The 24,413-nt window shown below is 37.9% G+C and overlaps 1 protein-coding gene across 1 annotated transcript in view; it reads right to left on the minus strand.

Moving 5' to 3' along the window:
* MET (MET proto-oncogene, receptor tyrosine kinase) overlaps positions 1–24,413 on the minus strand; it is a 120,241-nt gene that overhangs the window by 10,277 nt on the left and 85,551 nt on the right. Inside the window, exons 12-19 of the mRNA XM_075208984.1 lie at positions 17,196–17,414; positions 15,246–15,392; positions 11,378–11,534; positions 9,878–10,018; positions 4,379–4,609; positions 3,809–3,889; positions 2,644–2,825; positions 1,543–1,652 (exon numbers count right to left, since the gene is read on the minus strand). Coding sequence (XP_075065085.1) covers positions 1,543–1,652; positions 2,644–2,825; positions 3,809–3,889; positions 4,379–4,609; positions 9,878–10,018; positions 11,378–11,534; positions 15,246–15,392; positions 17,196–17,414 — 1,268 coding nt within the window. The remainder of the gene's footprint in view (positions 1–1,542; positions 1,653–2,643; positions 2,826–3,808; positions 3,890–4,378; positions 4,610–9,877; positions 10,019–11,377; positions 11,535–15,245; positions 15,393–17,195; positions 17,415–24,413) is intronic.

Consider the following 24,413-nt stretch of genomic DNA (forward strand, 5'->3'; position numbering starts at 1 on the left):
AATGTGTGCTTGCTCCAGTCTTTGAGTGGTCTAGTATATACATGGCCTAGCAAACATATCTAGTAGTCCTTTAAGATCCTAAAAGAGTCTATACAAGACACTAGGGGCCTGATTCATTAAGGAAAGTAAAACAAAAAGAAAATGAGTAACTTTGCACGTTGGCAAAACCACGTTGCATTGAAGGGGAAGGTAAATTTAAAATGTGATGGCAGATTTATAGTTGAGGTAGGGCATGTCCTAGATCAACTTTAAATTTCAGTGTAAAAATAAAGCTATCAAGTATTTGTGTGATACATGAAAAACAGCCAGTGTTTATCTTATGTGCAACATAACAAACTAATTTGCACCCCTTGCATTGTAACATGGTTTTGTCCAGGATAAATCTTACTAATTTTTTTGTCTTACTTTTCTTAATGAATCAAGCCCTAGTTTTGGACTCACCTATCTCAAACTTTCACTATTAAAATCTGACACCTAAACTTTCACTACAGATTTTTATTTGCACATGTGCATTCATTTCTTTAACTCTAAATGTGCTTTAAGCAGAGGACCAGTATGAATAGTGAACCAGGAGACTCATGACTGGGTGAGTACCTATGTGACTGGGTGAACAACGAAGTATCATTTATGTGAAACATCTTAATTTTTCAGAGCAGGATTTATGGAACTATAGAGTACATCAATAACATTCTAACATACACTTTTTTTTTTATTAAAGAAAGTATTCTTACTGACTATTTACCTGATTTATTGATTGATAATTAATTTCCCTTACACCAAATGGTTTAAAGTCAACATTTACAATACACTGCATTTATCTTTTGTGTCATATCAGCTTCCCACATTTTCACTAAAAGCAATTTGCTTTATTTGACTGGATATAATTTTAAGAAGCCATTCATATTTCCTGGAATAAGCATTACCACTTAGGGACAAACAAACACACCAAAACTCAGTGGCCTTTGTCATGCATGTGGGGACAAGAAAGTACTCAATCGTCTCTTTTAATGTGACACATTTTCCAGTAATGTGTTAAGAGAGGGAGAGCACTGGTGAACTTGTAGAAAAAGGGTATAGGACATAAAATATTGATATTTTTATTTGTCAAAGCCAATATCTTTACTTCATCTTGTGTTTATAGCAATACGTATATCTGCAATCCTGAGTCTTTCTGTCTGACATCCTTATGGACAGTGGTGGACATGGGGGTGTATGCAGTGGTATGCCATACCGCCACTTCTCCTTCTGCTTTCATTGTAAAACTGTCAAATTCCATTCACTTACATTCCCATTACATACCGCCACTTCTAAATTTCCACTTTGACCCCTGCTTATGGATGTACCCCTATGTACATCTAAATCATACTCTATTTACTAATGCCTATCCACAGTTTGCAGATATCACAATATGCTATTTTGTTATTAAAAGAAAATAGCACAGTGTATCACCTACAGCATACAAGGTGATACTGCAGTTCATCAATAACCTTTCAGAAAATGTTTGCAGTTGAAAGGAAACAAAATCACTGATATTTTACTTACATACAATTTCTTGCTGCCAGGTCTCGGTGGACAAACTTTTTGCTAGCAAGATATTCCATACCCTTAGCAACCTGCAGACCAAATCCTATGAGATCTTTCACTGTCGGGTTCTGAAATAAAACATTCAAAACATTAATATGTTGTACTACTGCAATTACCATTAATTCACAAATTGTCCAAATATCGCAAAGCGTATGGTTCTGTCCTAAGCATTCAAAATCCAATCTGATTGGATTGGTCACTGGGATCTGGTCATCCTGCTTGGAGCCTGAATGACAATCTGTCCGCCATGTGTGTAGCTAAAGCACTGACATATATTATAGTTAATGCCAAATTACCAGATTGAAATGTGTGTTGCAAGCAGTAGACTGGCACAATGGGTTCTGCTATAAAGCAAAAAATTAAAAAAAATGAACTTGAAGAGAAAAACATTTCTACTCCTCCCCAGTTCACTACCATTAAAATAAAAAATCTAAGTTAAAAAACCCTGGCCTGATTCATTAAGGAAAGTAAGGCAAAAAAAATAGTAAGTTTTCTCCAGGACAAAACCATGTTACAATGCAAGGGGTGCATTTTATTTTATTATTTTGCACATCAGTTAAATAATGGCAGCACACAAATACTTGATAGTCTCACTCCGTCGCCTGTGCTGCTGTCCATGACCTGTCTCTAAAGATGATTGCTCATTTTTACCATTAGAAGAAATTGGGTTAGACTTTGACGTTAGGGCTTATCAAGATGCCACACCAAGCACAGTTTTATGAACGTGCTCATGCATTACCTGATGACCACATACTTCAGTGTTTTAGACATGAAATGTAAGTCATCAATAGCAGCAACGTCTTAATTTAAAGAGTGAAATAAATAAATACAATTTTCCAATTGTCAAAAAAATATTATAGTTTCCTTAATGATTTTCTTGGCTTAAATAGTACAAACTGTAATACTACTTTGCAAAACCTAATACATTATTTTTAATAGCTAATAGAGTGTTAGTATATATGAAATCATAATGTGGTGTTAGTGGCACCTTATTTTAAAGGCACAAAGCAACTAAGATGCCCAAACCTCTGCCCTATGTGATGATTGTTGTGTACTTACATGATATTCATTTCTAATAAAGTTCCTGAGATCTCCATGTTTCATGAATGGCAACACTACCAACGGAGAGCCCTCTGTGGGCAGGCAGATCCCTAACAAGGACAGGACGTTTGGATGGCTGAAGTCTTTCATGATTATGCCTTCTTTGAGAAACTGTGAAACTTCTTCAATATCTGTGATCCCTTGAAGTTCAGTAAAAGACAAAACTCAGTATGATGTAAAACATTTTCTATATTGTTGTTATGCAACGACAGGAACAGACAATATGTAGTTGGCACACTGTAGCCAGCGACATCTAGAATTACCCTGTTTCCCTGAAACTGAAACACACAAAATGATTTGAACGAGCTGCTGCACCATTGTGCTTATGTGTCCTAACCGAATCAATGTCAGTAAAAATATTTGTTACATTTACTATACATTGATCAATCGTAAAATCAAATGACACAATAGTGTATTTTAAGTTGTTGTGTAAAACTATAAAGACTATTGCTCAATTAACTCCATCGTTGGTGATTTCAAATCAAGTACTGAAATCAGTTGGGTGTAATAAACTCATGATTGTAGTATAGGACAGTCAGTAAGGATGAGGACATTGAAGATACACCATATAAATCAAACATGCTGGCAGTATAGTCTGCTGCATACAATAAATATATTATTACATGCACACGTTGGCTAGTATCTATCATTACACATTTTATTCATAGCCTTTATTACATAAATGCAAGAAGGTTACAAGGACCAGTGTGTCAATGACAAACACATGGAACTTCTATGTGTAACAGTCAGGGCCGCCATCAGGGGGGTACGGGGGTACTGTTGTACCGGGCCCGGGCTCACCAGGGGGCCCGGTACAACAGCTCAGCAAAGACTTACCTGCCTGTGACAGATCACATGATCGCAGGGGGAATGAATCCTCCACCCCTGCGATGGGATCCTGGTGCCTGGCTGTCACGGTGACAGCCAGGCTGAAGACAGAATAGCGGAGACCAGCGGCAGGCCCCAGGTAAGTATGTGTTGCTCATGGGGGGGCGCTCATGGGGGGGGGGGGCCCGTACTGGGCCCGATTTTTTCTGAAGGCGGCCCTGGTAACAGTAATGTAATAGATTTTTTCCCACATTATACATACAGGCAGCTAATATTTCCTCTCCTTTTTACTTACTATTTAAAGATTTCACTGCACAGTGTATTTTCTTCCCATCAGTATCTAAAAGTGTACCATGATACACGCATCCAAAGTGTCCTGAAATAAAACACCAATGTCCAATTTTTTTTTACAGCTGTATTCAGAAATAAATTGTAATAACATTAGTACAGGTTTCACACTAGATTTCTGTAATGCAGACAGAAGTATATAAAATTGATAAAGGTTAAATGCATTAGTACAAATTCTCAAGTACATCAGATTAGGACATTTTCCACAAATGGTTGAATTACAATCAATATAAAAACTGTCATTTTTACTAGCCTTAAAATGTATTATTCATTAAATGGGAAAGTAGTAAAATAGGCCATCTAAGGTAATTGTAAACAAAAAGCTGCATCAACGTGTTTATAGTTCGTAAGTTTGTTATCTGCCTGTTTCTCCTTCATTACATGGAAAGTATTTATACTTGATGGCCAGAGAACAAATGTGTTAGTTAAAGGGAGTTTTCAGAGTTGGTTTTAAGAAGAATGTAATGTGTATATAAAGTAATATTTAGAATAAGATAATCACAAAGAAAATGCTTACCTCTTCCTATGACTTTATTAAAGTGCACTAGGAGATGATCCACCCCGATAACCATGTGCTCTACTTCTTTCACCAGGTCTGCACTTAAGGCACTTAGGTCGATATGGACAAACGTCTGTAACAGTGGGCTGGAAATGTCTGAATCTCCACTTGACAAAATAGGAGAGAGGTCTCGAAGAGGGTACTGAGCTGGTCGGCATGATCCACTGTGTGATGAATTTGGAAACTGATCTATAAAAGTCACAAAAAGTCACATAAAAATAAATGAAACACTTTGTAAAAGCCATTCAAGCCTTTCATGCAGATATTGTGCCTCCTAACAGTTTAAATGCCCAAAAAGTGTAAGCAGACCGACATTTGGTTTCTGTCATACACCCCCTCCCCCCACACACATGCTAGACTTTGGGTACAAGGGGGGGTGGGCATTTGTGGCATTTTGCCTTTTTTTCCATATTGTGTGATAAATGTCGCAGAGTGTAAGCTCGTGGTAGCTGGAAAATAGATGGACTGAGACTGATAATGAAGTTACCAAATGGCAGTTGAATGGACTGAGTCCAAAGCTTTTTAAATAGGCTGCACTTGGATGCACATTTGTGTGTCTTGGCACACAAATGTGAGTGGTGGACAGAAATGTAATGAGTTCAAATGAGCAGAACACACATAGGTGACACCCACATACTGTCCTCTAACTTGCTTTATGACAGTATGGGAGTCAAAGAAGTATTTAAACATCAGCAATTTAAGAGGGCAGCTTTAATAAGTTCATTACATTTGGTGATCAGCAAAGAGGAGGTAATCCTGTAGCAGGATGAAGAAAAATTGAGGGATGAGTTGTTTTGGCAGCTTGACATTTGCGGGCCCCCTAGCATTTGTAAGGGCCCCTATGTACTGCTCAAGGGAGAAAAAGTATATGCACATGTACTTTTCACAGGGTGGTGGGCCCCGTATCAGCTGCACCCCCTGTACTATGACAGTTTCACTTTTGTGTGTCAGGGCGAAGGGCTAATGTGACTCATATTATTTCAACCTGATCCTGCGGTGATCAGGTTGAAATATGTCTCATTACATCTAAATACTTGGCAGCTCTGCTCTATGTGATCACCCCTTCCTGTTTCATGCTCACACATGCCTATTTGTAGCACTTGGCATGTTCCTAACCACTGCAGAACTCATTCAGTACCCAGCAGCTAAGAAGCACCCATGGCATTATATTGATAGTGAGCAGCTCTTACTAGTAAAACCTCACCCCCAACCGTTATATCGTGTTCCTAAGGTTTATTGTACTGCAAGGCTGAGAATTCAAAGTTAGAGAAAACTTGAGCTGATAACCAATGTCATAAGGGAGGAGTGGGATCAAGTTTAGAAAAGGATTTTCAGTAAGAAGAAAGGAAAGAATGTTGATAATCATATAACTATTAAAAAATACCTTCAAGATAAATTTGTAAAAGAAAATAATTCATCCCAACATTTAAGACATTCATGTTGTTGCTCGTTGACAGTTATTGATTGAAATATACTCAGTTATAGTCATGCAGAAGTATGAATTGTGATATGCAAGGGGTTAAAACTGTCATACATGTATGCATTAACTCAAAGGAGGTTAATGGTCATGATAGAAATAGAATAAATGGTAATCTGTATCTGCAAGTATGTGTGTTCAACGGAGAAATCGAGCAAATATGAATCAAGGAAATGCCAGGAGGTGATTCATATCCTGCCGTTCTAGAAATGGGAGTTTCGTTCAAAGTCCTTCTCTTATCAGGCATGCAGAGAAGCAAATAGAGAAGAAAAATACTTATTTCATACACATATTATTTGTTATCTGATCAGCAGATGGAACAGTACTAGACAATCTAATGAACTAATCTTAAACAGTCTTTATACTGCACTGCATGTGGGACACAGCAATCCTCGTCCGGCTTCTCTTTCACTCAGCGGATTAATGTATCTTTTACAGGAAGCATTGTAGTTCTTGCTTTTTTAAAAAGCACAAACTTTTTTCCATTAAGCATCAGCCTCACTTAATGTCATTATTAGGAAAATACCTTGAACTCTTCATCATAGTAAAACACACACACACAAATATATATGTCAGGGGCAAACGCAGGATTTGTAGAGGGGGGTTTCCACACCACGCCACTAGTAAGCGTGACCAGCATGCATGTCGGCGTGGCTATAATTTTAGATAGTGCTTGGCTGCTCTCCAACTCTTCCTATCCCCATAATATACATGGGCAATGCTGCCTGCATTACTGTTAGGTGCACGCAGCTCTCCCTTTTCAAGCAGAGCTGTGTGAAGTAGGAGCAGGGTCCAGCAACCTCAATTATACAGAGCCCCAGGCTTGGAGGGGGTTTCCAGGCACTAGAAACCCCCCCCCCCCTCGGTTTGCCTATGTATGTGTATACATTCCATAAGACTGAAAATACAAAATTACATGTGTCCACACACTACATTTTATGTGATAATCCTAATGGAGATTGTACTCTGAATAAAATGCTAAGTGAATCTTGTTACCGTTTGAGCCTTTCTCTCAATGTATATGTATATGTATAGCCTTTCTCTCAATGTATATGTATGCTGTTTGGTTTGAACATTTGTTCTTATAAAGATTGGGTTTTACTCATGTGATGCCTTCTTCTTACTCCCTAACATAAACGCAACTGGCTCCTCTGTCACCCCTTGGCATTGGCCTGTTATTTTACATACGGAAATTAGTCTAGTTATTAACATTTTTTCAGTGTACAATGCAATGTGAAATTTTAAAGGGAACACTTATGTGCATCCCATATAAATAGCAAAAGTTCCATTGTCAAAGGTGGTTGAGTAAGACTGACTGTCATGCATGTGAAATGGATAAGGAGAGAGAGTTGTTGACAGCTGGTATATTGTACATAATATTGTGCAAACATGAATCATGACGAAACAATAGTATGATTCATGGTGGAGTCACCAACTTCAAAAACAGAGTAATTAGCACCAAGTGTGACAAGACTGACACCAACATGAATTTTAAGTGGAGTTATGCATAAAACAGTGGTGGTCATGAACATCAAGATGGAAAACACAGAAACTCAGGTGAGAGAGGAAAATCAACTATCACTGAGGCGCCATGTTGGTACATATTTTTTGGATGACACCCCTACCCTCCCAGGCACTATCCTGCTAGATGGGGGAGGGGGGGGCGGGGTGTCAAAGGTTCTAAGGTTTAATTCAACTGTTGTTGTTCATTTTTATATTGAAATGTAACAGACGCATATTTTTTTATTTGCAAATTACAGTAAGTGCTTATGAGAAAGTATTGGTTATATATACATTCTCTAGTAAAGTGTATCTAATGTATTGAAAGTGTAGATATTTGAACTGTGAAATTCAAATCTTCTGATGTACTGATAACACAGCAGTTTCAGTGGGTGCTATAAACTTACCCTCATATAGAGCATGCCCCTTCAATGGGCAAGGAGAGTTATTATCAACAGAGACTTGGTGAAATGGTTTTACTACACTGAGCTTTCTTGGAACGTTGGATGTGGGCATTAATAACCAATTGCACCAAGGTTCATTCATACAGTATCAGGTTCAAAGCACATATAAATATTGACGTTGTAAGCAATATGGGGCTTATATACAGTTGAGTGAAATTTGCATGCACAGTAAAACAAAGCATATTTTTTTGCTTGAAAGTTGGACATACATCCAACTCTAAATGTAAACTGTGACTTGATGGGCTTACTTCGCCACCTCGTCTGTAGGGGAAAGAGGAAAGGAGGGATGTTCTTCCTGCAAAGGTTATCTGGATTTCCTTCTCACCATCAGTAACCGACTGTTACTGACCACTCTTACTAGTGTCACCTTGCCACCAGGCGCTCGCTGACTGCGAATGCCAACTGCGCAATAGTTGTAGGAGAATTCGGCTGCCACCATTGGATGCCAGTGCAGTGCCCAGAACCGCTTACTTCTGGGGTAGCTGGTATAGCAGCTGCAATGCTTCTTTGCTGTGGGCTGGCTAGTACCTCCTGACCGCTTACTATGGATCAGGACTGCTGGGTAGCGGGCATAGGGTTGACACAGAGATGTTGGGTTCAACACAGGACAGTCGGGGAACGGATTAGAGTATAAGCTCTTATCTGTTGGGTGTAGTACGTATTTACGATGCTGTAAACACCGACAGTGTTTACAGCGACATGAATGAAAACACAGCGACATGTGAAAAACACAGACTTACATATACACAGACTCAGCACAATTCCGATGTGAGGAGAGCCCGACACTTTAAAATAACTCCACTTTGAACAGCGACTTGCATATCTAAAGCGACAATGCAACGGACCCGGTGTACGATCATGTAATGTAAGTATGAACTTTAATCCTAACCCTAACGCTAATCCTAACACTAACACTGCTACGGTAAAGTTCATACTTACATTACATGATCGTGCGTCAGGTCTGTTGCATTGCCTCTTTAAATATGCAAGTCGCGGTTCAAAGTGATGTCATTTTAAAGTGTCAGGCTCTCCTCACATCGGAACTGTGCTGAGTCTGTGTATACGTAAGTTGTGTTTTTCACATGTCGCTGTATTTTAATTCGGATTATTTATGTCGCTATAAACACTGTCGGTGTTTATAGCATCGTTAAAGTGACTACCACCGCTTTAGGATACACAGGTAATAGTCACAGACAGAATTTTCAAGCAATAATGTTTTATTGCTCAAGAGCCATGACAAGGACTTTTACAAACTAATTTTAGGTACTAGCGATTGTTCCAGAGTTACAGATGGAATGATACATTAGATGGTCAAGCAGTACTCTTTTCATACAGTTTTTGAGCCCTAGCCTATCATAACGTCTTAGATTTTGCATTGAATGTTTACCATCAGGATATAATATTCTCTAATCTTGCATTTCATGCAATTTAACTTACAAAACTCACATCAATCTGTGATTTCCTGAATTACGTGCATCTTGAGTCTTACAGAGATAGGAAGCCTAACAGGTAGTCTAATTACCCCCTCTTGTGCCTTCAGGCTAAAGGATATGTTGGTCACTGAGAAGAAAAGGTCTAATTAACATGAGATTACTTGCCTTCAGACAGTGTAGAAAACACATTTCCTCCACACATATGTCTATTGCATCAGAAATCAGTAAATTTCTATGACAGAAATAATATCAAAATCAGTACTATTACAATGATATAAAATGGTGCCTGCACCACTAATTTAAATAAATTTATACAATAAGTTATTTATAAGTGATCCAGCCACATAGCCCTATATGCTTTATATTTTTTTCTTGTTGAGTGAAGAGTAAAAGAGGTACTCCCATTTTTCATGAATTCTGTTGCTACCCATGAAGATATCTTTATTTTGTAATGGTTATATGTCCACTCAGGACACCGTTGCATTAAAGTCAATGATTGTTATTTACTTTTACCTTCTCAAAGCCAACAATAAAGCAGTGTCTACTATATAAAACCATAACGTAAAATACACAGGGCTCCTACCTTCTGGAAATGTGGCCCGGTAGTCTACAGATTCACTTGACAGCATTTCTGTTGTTGGACTAACACTCCTTGCACTTACAAGCCTTTCCAAGTGAGGAGTATGCACCCTGCCATCAAACAGCACTCTCTCACCACCTTTATCTGTAAAGGAAACATTGTCAAAATACTGGTACAATACCCTATAATAGACAGACAATATATATATATATAAATACACACACAGACACAGACTCATTAGCCACAACAATAAAACCACTGCCTATTGCATATTGTATAGGTCCCCCTCGTGCTGCCAAAACAGCTGTGACCCATTGAGGCAGGGACTCCACAAGGCCTCTGAAGGTGTCCTGGGGTATCTGGCACCCAGACGTTAGCAGCAGATCCTTTAAGTCCTGTAAATTGCTGGGGCCTCCATGGCTCCAACTTGTTTTTCCAGCACATCCCACAGATGCTCAATCAGATTGAGATCTGAGGAACTTGGAGGTTAACACCTTGAAATCTTTGTGATGTTCCTCAGACCGTTCCTGAATAATTTTTGCAGTGTGACAGGGAGCATTATCATGCTGGAAGAATACAGAATACAGAACAGAATACAGAATACAGTTGCCATGAAGGGCAATACTTGGTCTGCAACAATGTTTAAGTAGGTGGTACAAGTCAAAGTAACATACACGTGAATACCAGGACCTAAGGTTTTCCAGCAGAGCATTACCCAGAACATCACACAACTCCACCAGCTTGCCTTCCACCCACAGTGCATCCTAGTTCCATCTCTTCCCCAGGTAAACAACGCAAATGCACCTGGATTGTCCCCGTGATGTAAAAGAATACGTGATTCATTAGACCAGACCACCTTTTTCCATTGCTCCATGGTCCAGTTCTGGCGCTCACATGTCCATTGTAAGCTCTTTCGGGCAGTGGCCAGGGGTCAGTATGGGCACTCTAACCAGCCCTATATTCAGCAAGCTGTGATGCACTGTGTGTTCTGACACCTTTCTATCATAGACAGTATTAACCTTTTTCAGAAATTTGTGCTACAGTAGCTCTTCTGTTGGATTGGACCAGACCGGCTAGTCTTTGCTCCCCACGCACATCAATGAGCCTTGGGCGCCTATGATCCTGTCGCTAGTTGTCCTTCCTTAGCTTACTTGCTAGGTACAATCCACTGCATACCTGGAACACCCCACAAGACCTGCTGTTTTAGAGATATTCTGACCCAGTCATCTAATCCATCACAATTTGTCCCTTGTCAAAGTTGCTCAGACCCTTACACTTGGCCACTTTTCCTGCCTCCAACACATTAACCAATATATTCCACACATTGACAGGTGCTATTGGAATGAGATACTCAATGTTATTAATTTCACTTGTCAGTGGTTTAATGTTGTGGCTGTATATATATATATATATATATATATATATATATATATATATATATATATACACATGAGATATATATATATATATATATATATATATATATATTTATTTTTAAATTACCTTTGAGTTGTTTCCTTTTTTTCAAACATATAAAAATTCCCAGTACGATAAAAAGTAGTATCATGCAAGACAAAGCTCCAATTAATATTCCAGTATACATCTGATTTTGTTGAACCATCACTTTGCCAATGACAATCGAGGAGGCTTCCTGCCGGAGCTTAAATTTAAACAGTGAAAAAGACAAAGAATACTTTTTTACATTTTTTACAATGACTATTAAATATATGTACTCTTAAGGCTCAGACAACATATTATTATTTTACAGCCTTATATGTTAACGGTCATTGATTTTCTTAGCTGGGATCCTAAGTGTCAGTGTGCCATTGTTCTGGGATCCCAAGTGTCAGTGTGCCATTGTTCTGGGATCCCAAGTGTCAGTGTGCCATTGTTCTGGGATCCCAAGTGTCAGTGTGCCATTGTTCTGGGATCCCAAGTGTCAGTGTGTCATTGCTCTGGGATCTCTAGTATCAGTGTGTTACTGTTCTGGGATCCAAAGTGTCAGTGTGCCATTGTTCTGGGATCCCAAGTGTCAGTGTGTCATTGTTCTGGGATCCCAAGTGTCAGTGTGTTATTGTTCTGGAATCCCAAGTGTCAGTGTGTCATTGTTCTGGGATCCCAAGTGTCAGAGTGTCATTGCTCTGGGATCTCTAGTATCAGTGTGTCATTGTTCTGGGATCCCAAGTGTCAGAGTGTCATTGCTCTGGGATCTCTAGTATCAGTGTGCCATTGTTCTGGGATCCCAAGTGTCAGTGTGTCATTTCTCTGGGATCTCTAATATCAGTGTGTTACTGTTCTGGGATCCCAAGTGTCAGTGTGCCATTGTTCTGGGATCCCAAGTGTCAGTGTGTCATTTCTCTGGGATCTCTAGTATCAGTGTGCCATTGTTCTGGGATCCCAAGTGTCAGTGTGTCATTGCTCTGGGATCTCTAGTGTCAGTGTGTCATTGTTCTGGGATCCCAAGTGTCAGTGTGTCATTTCTCTGGGATCTCTAGTATCAGTGTGTTACTGTTCTGGGATCCCAAGTGTCAGTGTGCCATTGTTCTGGGATCCCAAGTGTCAGTGTGCCATTGCTCTGGGATCTCTAGTATCAGTGTGTTACTGTTCTGGGATCCCAAGTGTCAGTGTGTCATTGTTCTGGGATCCCAAGTGTCAGTGTGTCATTTCTCTGGGATCTCTAGTATCAGTGTGTTACCGTTCTGGGACAACAACAAACAAAAGTACTTAGTAGGATGAATTACATATACAACAAAAAGAACACCTTAAAAGTATATTTGAAAAGTTGTGTAAAGATACTTGAGTTGTGCAAATTGAAGTAAGTGAAAGTTCCTGTTAATATTTTGCATATTTGTTCTGCAAGCAGCAACATTTTCCAAATAAACATGAAACAAATGCATTAGGACAGTGCAACTTATTTAGTGTGGGGTTTAGTCAGGGGACGGCTGACAAATTTTAGCCCAGGGGGCATGACCTGACTCAGCAGCCTAGTTTAATGGAACAAAATGCAGGCTGTCCAGTGACCCAGCCCAAGGTAGCCCAATATGGGACCAGCCCAGGGGGCAGATGCCCCCCAGCCCAGCCTGCCCCTGGGTTTAATGGTTTAAGAAGGTATTAGTATTATTCCTAAAGAAAAAACTTAATGAGATGGGTAATAATTAATGAAAAAATGTAAATATAACTTTATATAGTACCCTCTAGCTGCTGGGTAATAGAGGTACAACACTCACCTCCACACTTTCAAAATGAAACAATAAAAATAGAAATCAGCACTCATAGACTGAGCTCGGTCTTAAATTATTGTTTCATTTATTAGTCTTATTCCTGTCCTTAATATTTAGGGCTTTCATATTTTGTAAATGTGTTTGTTGAATTTGCTCTTATTTTAAACTGATTGCATCTGGATTCTACTTTTCGTGGTGTCTGCTGCTGTCAATGTTGTATACTTTTCCTACATTCACTAAATGTGTATGCTGGTAACCATGCTTTTGTACCATTGCTTTCGTTTTCATGGTCATTGTACAGAACCGACATTAGACCAACCTCAGCTCTACCTTCTTGAAATGTAACATGCCATGAATTATTTACAAACCCATATTAATAGCTCTATAAAGCTCTTTCACTCTGGTCAATATTTTTATCATATACTTGAGTTGTTTTAAGTCTTAAGTCTATTAAGGTGTAAAAGTTCAATACATGTAGAAGAAAAACACTTGTCTCATGATGTCTATGCCGTATTTCACTGCCTAACTCATTTCTTGTCCATCTCTTCTGGACAAAATAATAGAACAACTTGAGTGAACAAGGTACTACAAATACTGAAATTAAGGGCTTCTACACAGGTATGGCACATGCATTAACTAATAAAATAACATCCCAGCATGTGTGTGTGAGTGCATGTATATATATATATATATTAGCCTATCCTTCCCCCATCTAACACTGCCCTACTGGAGGTCAGGGGGGCATCTGCCCCTGGGTCAATGGGCTACCTGCATTTTTTCCCTTTACAATAGGCCACTGAACAGGGGCAGGCTGGAGCGGGGGGCAGGGGTGCAGCGGGCCCCCGGGTTGCTCAGTCTAACGGCTGTTCGGGCCGTCCGTCCGTCCCCCGACCCCCCCGTGGATGGAGTAATATCTTAATTTAACCCGGCGGCCACATCACTTGTCACACGAAGCGGCCGCGTCAGCGCACAGGCGGCCGCATCACGTGACACGCGATGCAGTCGCGTCATTGCGGCCACTTGTGCGCCCCCCGGGCTGCAACCTGCCAGCCCGCGCCTGCCACTGAATTAAGTCTAAAATTTGCTAGCCCTCCCCTGCCTCCCTTCCCACTCTATCTGTGCACTGGTAGTCACTTTTACCTCTTTGCATTTGCACCTGCTCTCTATTGAGTTTGTAGATTTGAACTGTTTGCACCTAATGTGCACCTTTTACTTATTGCACTTTGTAATGCTTGTATGCCGTGTACTGTTACCCTGCACTGTTGTCCCTTGCTCTATGTACGGCGCTGCAGACCCTTTATGGCACCTCATAAATAATATATATATATATATATATATATTTTATACATTTGCATACAAACTTCAATATACTTTTAATATAAGTTCACATTTGTTGAGATGTAGAACAGGGCATTTAGCGCACAAGTAAAGCTCCGGTGATATACTCTTTGATTTATATGTGTATATTCCCACTGCATGTATTCTTTACTCTATGAATAGAGCTTGGGTAACGAGCATCACTACATTCTACTGCATGGTGTGAATGATTTAGGACTTTATGACCAAATTCCACCAGCGACAGTTTTATAAAGCCATCTCTAGTGCATTTGTATCCAATACCAGTAGTAACAATTGAAGTAATTCCAATGGAGCCTTACAGCATGTGTCTCTCAGCCTGACTATAAATGTTTGATCTGGTAACCTATATATTGCAGAGAGGCAGCAAAATTGTACTATCATTCCCCCCATGAAAACTGTCACAATACACTGCATGGATGCATTTGCCACATTTTGATTCTATTTGTGTGCTTAGTGGGAGGTCATCACAGTCAGGACTGCACCTGTCTTGTACAGCTCCTTCAATTAATTGCGGTTGAGCCTTACACTGGTTGCAAATGATAAATGTTGGCAATTCATAGCAGGTGTGCAGCTGAATTATTTATGATTTTTGGTAGTCATTTTGAAAATTTAATTAACTGTATAAAATTGTCTGTTCCACTAACAGTGTACTGCAAAATAATTATTACAAAAGTACGGTCTGACCTTCATTGATAATGTATAAACAAATGTATGCATAGATGATAAGTTTTAGACGTAATGTTTGTTGTCCCCCAGGTGATGCACTGAAGTATAATGAGCACAGATCTTACCTCGATTTTTAACTCACTGTTGGATTTCATCAAGTCATTTGAAATAGCACAGGAGACAAAATCTGATTTGGATTGAATAATTTCACAGCTCTTGTTACCGACTTTTAGTACATCACCTTTAACAGCTTCTGAATCAATATGATCTCCCTGAAATCAACATGATCAAAACTAGTTATGGAAAGCAAAAATTAAATGCACACTAAAAATGTTCCATAAGTATCGAGGAAAGTGGGGTCGATTATGGAAGAAAGTTATTGTACACTAGTCCTCTACAAACAGCCGGCTGAACCATTGCAACATGTATAGGTCACAAATATTTCTTATAGTGGGCTAACAACCCTTTACTGTCTGGAGGTCACGTTCAAATTTCTCCAGGAGTATCCATACTAGCAGCAGTATTCATCTTCCAAACTGCAGGTCTATTAATTGGGGGGTGATGTATTTTTTAGCAGTTGGGAGACATTTAAGGAAACTGGTGCAGCGGTAACTGTGCATAAAATCACATATCAATCATTACAGGCTAGTGCAATTACTAAATTAAACCAAGTACTTATTGGGCTCTATGCATACAGTACCTTACTGCACAATTACCTGTGTATAAGGTTTCATAAATGTATTAAATTATTTTTATTTGGATAAGTATTTAAAACAGTTCTATTTGTTTACAGTTGTATGAAAACCTCCTGATTTCTACCACTAAGGGGAGATTCAATTTGCCGCGATGATTCCTATTCCTACCGTAATGGCAGTGTGCACAACCAGACATTGCAATGATGTCCGCGGGTTACTACGCCAGCAATTGTATCTCTCCCTAAGAAGCAGATGCAACAGTGCACCATCTGTACAGATATATTTGTATGATTTTAATTATTTAACTCCAGAAATTTTTCCACTATTGGGCTCATATAGAGTTGTATGCACCTAAAAATATATTTATTATTTAATTTATGTGCATATTTTCAGTTGGACTCATGTCAAGTTGTGTCCAACTCAAAACTAATAGCATTTGTGCCAGGCGTAGAAATTGTGAATACTTACGCCCACCCCCCTCCTTACCAATAGTGTAGGGATAGCATAAAGATGCGGCTTGACAGGGTTAGTAGTAAACGCAAATGTTTTATTACCGTATTTATACAAGTGTTATTATACAGATATTAATACAAGTCGCAATGAAGTTAAATTAAATATAAACATCTGTTGTTTTCCCATTTAAAAATCCAATAGAGATATTCTATTTCTTAATAAAGCAGCAATGCTAATTAAGTACTATTAGCTGGAAGGGCCAATTAGCCAATCAGAAATGGCCAGACAGTACTGTGGATAGTCATCATCAGTGCATATCAGCCCTCCAACACCCACAAGATATATGCCTCCTGACAGGTATATCTGCGTTTGTGTCCACATCTAGTTGAGTTACATTCATGTAAACATGCCCTTACTATATTAGGTCTATACTTTTTCTCCCATTCCCCCCATTTTGCATCTCCAGCATAAGGAGACTCAAGTCAATGACTTGCAAAAAACTATGTGCAGACGTATATAATTTTTATGTGCATGCGCTGTCTGAAAATGTATATCTTATGTCATACATGAGCTCCAATGTATGGATCTATCAGAACAGAACTCTATTGTTACAGTGCCTTCTAACCTGGACTTGTCATGGCCACATATAAGTGCATTGGTGCTTTTAAAGCATTGAATAAGGCTGTAGATACATGTGTGTTAAAAAATAGAAAACAACTAATAAACATCAGATGATTTTGTCTCCTCTTTCTCATTGGCATGCAGGAGCCACTGGTATTACGGAGGACATTCCAAGATGACATGGACAATTTACAGGTAAATAAATTACAAAGTGAAGATTTCTGCAACAAATAATAAGCATGATAAGTAGTACATTTTTAAAAAAACATTCAGATAAAAAGGTAACAGGTGAATTTTAAAACATACCTTAATTTCTAGGGTGGTTTTGTTTCCCATTGAAATCACTAAAGTTTTTTCTAACGTTTTAAATACGGGGTTCTTTACAAAAGTGAAATCAAAGGTAGCAGATGTCAGGCCATCAAAAATTAAAAAAGCGCCAGTAGCAATTGGTGGAGTCAGATTTAAAGCTTTCAGTGATGGAGTGGAACGGCAGATTAGCTCTGATGTAGATCTCTGGACACAGGACTGCAAGTAAAAAAGAATGGAAAGCAGTTATTAGTGTAGTTAAAGATTTGCATATACAAATCATATTTAACACACAATTACTGTCCATACCCAGACATCTATTCATATATGCAAGACAAATTATTCTTATAAATTGGGAAATAAATATCAATGTCTAATGCCAGGTTTGTGAAAATGGACGTACCACCCTAAGTATGATGTGAAAAGGGTAATGTCTCATGATAGTTGATTAGCTGTCTGGTAGACAATGCAAGTAGTATAAATTGCGTCAAATCAAATTTAGAACCCATTTAGGGAAATGCTGGAAAGACAGCAGAAAATCTGCATAACGTCAATCATCTTATCAATTTAATATATTCTGAACTAAGAAATACTTATGGCATTAACCAACTAAAAAAATAGAATGGGTAGCGTTGTTGCACATAGAAACTTCATATGAAAAATGGTTTGTAATGCTTAATTGTGCAGGTCAATGCTCAGTGTGGTAGCTGATATGCAAGTGGTATATAAAGATAGAAATAAGATTCTTCGGCAATGTTCCAAGGACTATAGTGTACAGGTGTCGTTTATTCACTTATGGTGGAAATGTGTAAAAGAAAATTGTGCAGATTTCATTTCCATGGAAATATCAGACAATTGACAGACTGCAGATTTTAGAGATGTGTAATAATAACATGTTAGTAAATAGAGTGATAAGTGTCCACATAGCTGGGATACATTGACCTAAAAGTTCAAAAGCTAAACATGATATAACACCCCCCCCTTTTGCCTGTTCCTTGCTGGTAATTCCACTGCTGACATCCCAACGTTTGTCAAGATGCAGCCACTGTATTCTCCTAAAGGAGCCACAACAACCATATAATCTGGGCAAAACACATTTACAAATTCAAAAAAATATGGTAATGCAAAGTGTTTGCTGCCAGATGCTGACATGGAAACTATGGAGACCTGCAGTAAACAGATGTACATCTTACTTCCCAACACATAGCACAAAGATATAACCATCCAATAACCCATTGTATGAGTATCTAATGTCGTTGCTGACGTATTCTTCAGCAACAAACTGACCACAAATCACGATAATGCACATTGTTGACCTTTCCAAAGGCATACACAAAGGCTTGCCACCAGATGAGAGAAGCTTTTAGAACTTAGTATGGCCACTTTATTAGTGACAAAATTTACTTCCTGTTGATTAGAACTTTACACTCAGTCTGAGCAGTAGTTTATGCAGAGCAAACCTCTTGCTGTGTTTCAAATTATACAATTAAAGCACCACTAATCACTTGATCCCACACAGAGCAATAACAATTAATCACTACCCAGTGAGATCGTGATCTGTTAAGTTTACTGTAGAAAAGCTAAACACTTTTTTCCTTTGTAAATTCTGTCAGATGTATTCTCACTTGTCTATTTTTGGATATTTTGCCCCCTGTTCAATATATATATATATATATGAGATGCGTGCTGACCCACACGTCTCTGTTTCGGAACCAGTGCCGGTTCTAAACCGAGTTTCTATTTTGGCTTTTCTACTGGTGTTGCCAAAAAATCGTAAAAGATTTTGGCATTTTGAGCTGTTTTTGCTCCAATATTACTATTTATTGCATTAACATTAATTTCCAGTCGTTTCCAGTTTATTTTCTAATGATCCCTTCACAACTGTCCAAATTTTGACCAAAGTCTGCAATGAACTGACTGGCTAAAATTAGTGACAGAACAGTGACACAAATGTATGGCACAAATACAAGGCAGTTTAATAATAAAATATACGCTCCCTAGACTAAGGGACACAATGTGTGATCTGGCAAAAAAGCACTTTAGAGATCATAAATACGTTCATTAATTTTCCAATGTACAATTCAGGAAAAAAGGAACACATGCATTATGTCTTTTAGAAATCAACTAGGCAAAAATTGATTTCATTAAGACCTCTGAGACTATGCAAGTGTTACTCTTTGGCATTGAGCACTTACTTATTGATGCAGCTAAAATTGTGTTTTACATGGAAAGAAAAAAAAATATGGTGGCCCAAAAAAAGATAACTATGACAAAGGAATTCATGGCTCCACAAACAGCTTTGCTTTATCAAAGTTGTATGAAGTGTATTGGTTCCCCAGGGAAGAAACTACATTTATCGAACAACAAGGTGACTTGTGGAATGAGAGCTCAAGTTCTCACAGGATGTAGTCTTTGTTGACAACATCATAGACCAAGCTCGGTCTGCAAAACGTGATCTGTAGAAACAGATTATCCAGTCTAAACAAAAGAGACACTCCTGTAACACATTTTAAAAACACAAAATAAAGCCCAGGCGGTAAATGTATTAATAACCAATTTTAGCAAATCACCTATATTTGGTGACTTTGTGGCATGATTTAAAACGGCAATAAGTTTAAAGGCAAGACTTGCCTTTAAACCCCAATTCTAAAGCGCTACAGAATCTGCTGGCGCTATATAAATAAATGTTGATGATGATATAAATAATTTTTCTTAGCTAAGGAGACTGTGTATTGACGATTATAGGGTTAACTTGCTGCTCCGATTGTGCAGTTGAAATGACTCAACCATGTAACGCTGCGTAATGTGAAATTGTGGTTTACCCATTCTAAACTCCAATAAAATTCGGCAAAGAAATATCTTCAGAACAGCAACATTTTCATTACAAAAGGTTTGAAAGGAAGACTTAGTCATGGAGTTGATTGTGGTAACTCTACACTCCTCACCTCAAGTTCATACAAAAGCACAGCATTAGAGGTATACTTTTCTTTGAACCAAGTTACTTTCTAGATCATTATTGGTCAGCATTCAAACCCAGAGTGCCCCGTTCAAACATCAAACGTTTTGGCACAACTGGAAAATGACAAGTTCTGTCCTTTATCTGCCTCTCACACCCATCCCAATTTTTCAATAGTTTGATGAACAGAGTGATATAATACAAATCCAAGATTGCAAACAATAAATTAAACAAGCAGGAAAAAATAAAGAGAACAGCAAGAGATTATATAAGGAAACAAATACAAATGTAAAAATAAGAATGAATTTGTACTGTAACACGTGATATGTTCTAATTCAATAGACATTCTTAATGTATTGGGTTTTATTGTTTTACAGTTTATATTATAATTCGGAATTGTATTATCTGCCAATCACCTTTATTCAGTAGGTGACTGTAGTGAGTAATAGTTTCCTTTAAGGAATTATTATCCACTCTCCACTGATATATGATGACATTAACTAAATGGAGTTTTATCCACTGCCTATATCAATTTCACATAAATCACATATTTAAATAGATGTCTGGTTGTTAAATGGCAGTAATATTCTCACTTTTTCATAGTTATTATTCTACGGACAGCATTACTGTTTCATAGATGAGACTCTACTATTCATTAAATGTGAAATTATTTAAATACAGACAGAGAAAACATAATTTCCATGAAATAAGGTTATTTATATTTGTAGCGCAAGGCAATTTTAATAATTCAAAGCAAAAAAAAAGTAAATGATAAATAATTGGGTAAAACTGTGCTACAAATATTTGGACAGCTTGACCTTTTGTGATACCTTAGATACTTACACCTTAATATTATATCATATCATCCCTTAGTTATATCACTTTCTAAGGTTCTCTGAATGATTAGTCAACATCATTTTTAGTTATATTCCCTACATTTTTCGCTGCCTAAGACAACTGCCAGTGTTTACCCAATATTACAGACACATCCCTGAATAAAGGCCAAGCAGTCCAAATACACAAGCATTGTGAATAAGCAAAAATACACATTTGTTTATGTGCCTGACTTTGCTCATGAGGTGTTAATGAAAGTATTAAACAAAGGATAGAATAGTACAGCGATGTCCATGATATTCCCTGATGATCAGCAAGTAAGGAGTGGCTGGCACAGACTGGTTAGTTAAGTAATAAACTAGGAATTCGAAGAGGAGAAACATGTTGGCAAATCTCAATAATTAAAAGTTAGAATAAAAGCTATATTTAAACCATAAATCATATACAAGAAATAAAGTATGACGCCCCAGGCATACATTATCATCTATATATAAGATCTTGATCGTACATCTATTCAAAGCTCTACCCAAATTCACCAGGGACTGGGAGCGTGAGTTAAATATGGACATACCTGAGTCAGAATGGGGAGTCATATTTCAGCGCACTCAAATCTCAATTAGTTTAAAAGTGGTTGAAACACACTACAAAATATTAACTAGGTGGTATCGATGCCCAAGCCTCTTGGCAAAGATGTTCCCCGGGGTCCCAGATATATGCTGGAGATGTCAAGGAGCTTCTGGCACCCCTTTACATATATGGTGGGAATGCGCGGCAATCAGACCTTTTTGGGATGCGGTTATTCTCATCTCCAAATCAATTGTGGGAACCGATCTACCAAACTGCCCAAGAGTTTGGCTACTCAACGATACTAACATGCCAGTCTCTCAATACAAAAAGTCCTCTGAAAAATTTCTCAATAGTGCTGCCAAGGCTGTGATTCCGGTTCACTGGAAATCACCATTAGCTCCCACGATAAAAGAATGGTTTACACGAATAGACTTTTATAGGGCAATGGATGAAATAATCTATTCGGCAGAGGATAAAAATAGAGCTTTCTACGTAATGTGGTCGGAATGGATCGAAGACTCAGTGTTGTTTGCTCAGTGGAATGTATGAAACCCAGCTCCCCCTCCCCCCCATGCTTTTCCTCCCTACCTTCCCTTCTATTCCCTATCCCCCTTACTTTCTTTTATTATTACTATATAAGAAAGGTTAAGCAGATATACGCCACTTTAGGTGTGCAATGAAATACTTGAAGTAGTATATTTTTGTGTTAATTCTGTTGCATACATATGTATATGCTGTTTCACTTCAATAAAAAGAGATTATATAAAAAAAAAAGAATTAAAGTATGTACACTAAGTCAACCAGCCAAAGTACTATTAAAATGGAAACCAATAAAATTGAAAATGACCTAGTCACTATTAATATACATTTACAGTAATTCAATTAGTATGTTTTACCTATACCCATTAAGTATAACCTCATATATGGCATCTATTCATATTTAAAGTATAGTTTGTATAATTCTTTCTCCAAGAAAAACAGTCCTCACGGCAATAGTTCTGCCTCCATTTGTAGTCTATTCCAAGTAAAGAGAAATAAGGTATAACAATACAGGATAGTTATGTCCACAGTCTCGGACTTACACAAAATCCAGCGTGAGATGAAGAAAGGCCAAGGGCCTGTTATGTAGAATAGGAAGAGAGATGAATGTGGGACACCCAAGTAAGAACTTACTTGTGGAGTCTCTGGATAGACCACATGTGACCTTCAGTTGTTTTGACAATTAGTTCTGCTTTGTCATACCACAAAATGTCTCAAAATTCCACTGTACATCTTCATGTAGTCAATAAATATCAATGTAGTCAATAAATATCAATGTAATCAATAAATTTCTTAATTTAATAGAATGTGTAACTCTCACCCACCCTCATCAAGAAGTAGTGTAAATTATCTTATGTGTCAACCAGTAGGTGGCAGTAATGTAATTAATGTAGTAGCTCCAGGGATAGCTTTCTAAATACATATCTACTAAAATTATCATCAATTTAATTATTTCTGCAAAAAATAGAATGAAAGGGCATATATGTATCAGCTCCTAACATGATTGTATTGTAGTGATGTTATGGAGGCAGAAACAAGATTTATTAGTGAAACTTTCTAAACGATAAATTCTTGCTAAACTGGACAAGGACAAATAAAGACCTGTGGTAGCAACACTGGAAAAATGCAAAAACAGAAGGAATAGGCAGCATAGAGTAATAACAGTGACGCTTATACTTAGCTTCTTGCCTTTCATTCAGCAGTGCATGGTATAAAACACCATGTAACCTAATGCACTTAGATAGTATATGTGGATCTATGGACATTGCATGCAAGGTTTACTAAGCTATCAGTTACATTGTGTGCTGTTGAATTTCATCTATTTTATCCTCAAGTTTATATTTATGTTTATATATCATGAACAACTATTGGTGTCTCTTGTATGAAATACTGCAGGCTATTAGAACTGTAGCACCAGTAGATAGCCCTGTAGATTATATGATATTTATCTGCACTGGGGAGGTTTGACACCTCTTATCTCTAGCAGCTTCCAAAGACATACTCTATACCCACGGAGAATAGCTTGAGCGCAATTGCTTCTTTATATTCATACTATAAAACAACACAGTTTCGAGTCACAGAAAAATCCTGTTTCAAAGTTGGGCAACAAACATCACATAAAAAACACCTTATTTAAACACTTTTCAATTTTCAAAAACGGAATATACTGTGCCATTAATGTTTGCAGAAATGATGACGTGAAACACAATGTAGGATATTTTTCCTATAACTAATTGCAAAGGAAAGCCTGCTATAAGAAAGATCATTTTCTCTTAGTTAGTGGGCTTCAAACCCTGCGCTGACACAAAGTCCTGTCTGCTCAGAAGAGGGTTACACATTCTTTGAACTGTGACTGGCTCGTATATTCTGTAATCCTTTCTTTTATTGTATTACTGGTGAATTCATTGCTCTTGTTATCAACTGAAGACTAGCGATGTCCTTTAAATTAATAATGGTGGTATGTGTAACTCTCTTTGAGGCTATTCTGTAGAAGTGGTTCACTAGTGCAGACCACACATTTTACCAGACAGGTCAGTGAAGAAGATGCTCTTATGGAATGATAAAATCTAATAATGCTCTTTAGAAGTGATGCAATAAGACTGATTGGTAGGGGCAGGAAAATCTAATTTGCGATGACCTTGCTGTTATGTGATTTGACATGACATTTTAAGCTCCAAATTGGTTTTAGCAATTGAGGAATATAATGGTTTTAGTTTTCAAGAAATATTGGATTGCAGAACAATGAGGAAATGCTGTAATTTAATCTACTGGCTACTCAATTAGAATACTGCCCACAAAGCAGTACCTTTGGTTATGATCAA

Source organism: Mixophyes fleayi, chromosome 4 (genome assembly GCF_038048845.1).
Source record: "Mixophyes fleayi isolate aMixFle1 chromosome 4, aMixFle1.hap1, whole genome shotgun sequence".
NCBI classification, from domain to species: domain Eukaryota; kingdom Metazoa; phylum Chordata; class Amphibia; order Anura; family Limnodynastidae; genus Mixophyes; species Mixophyes fleayi.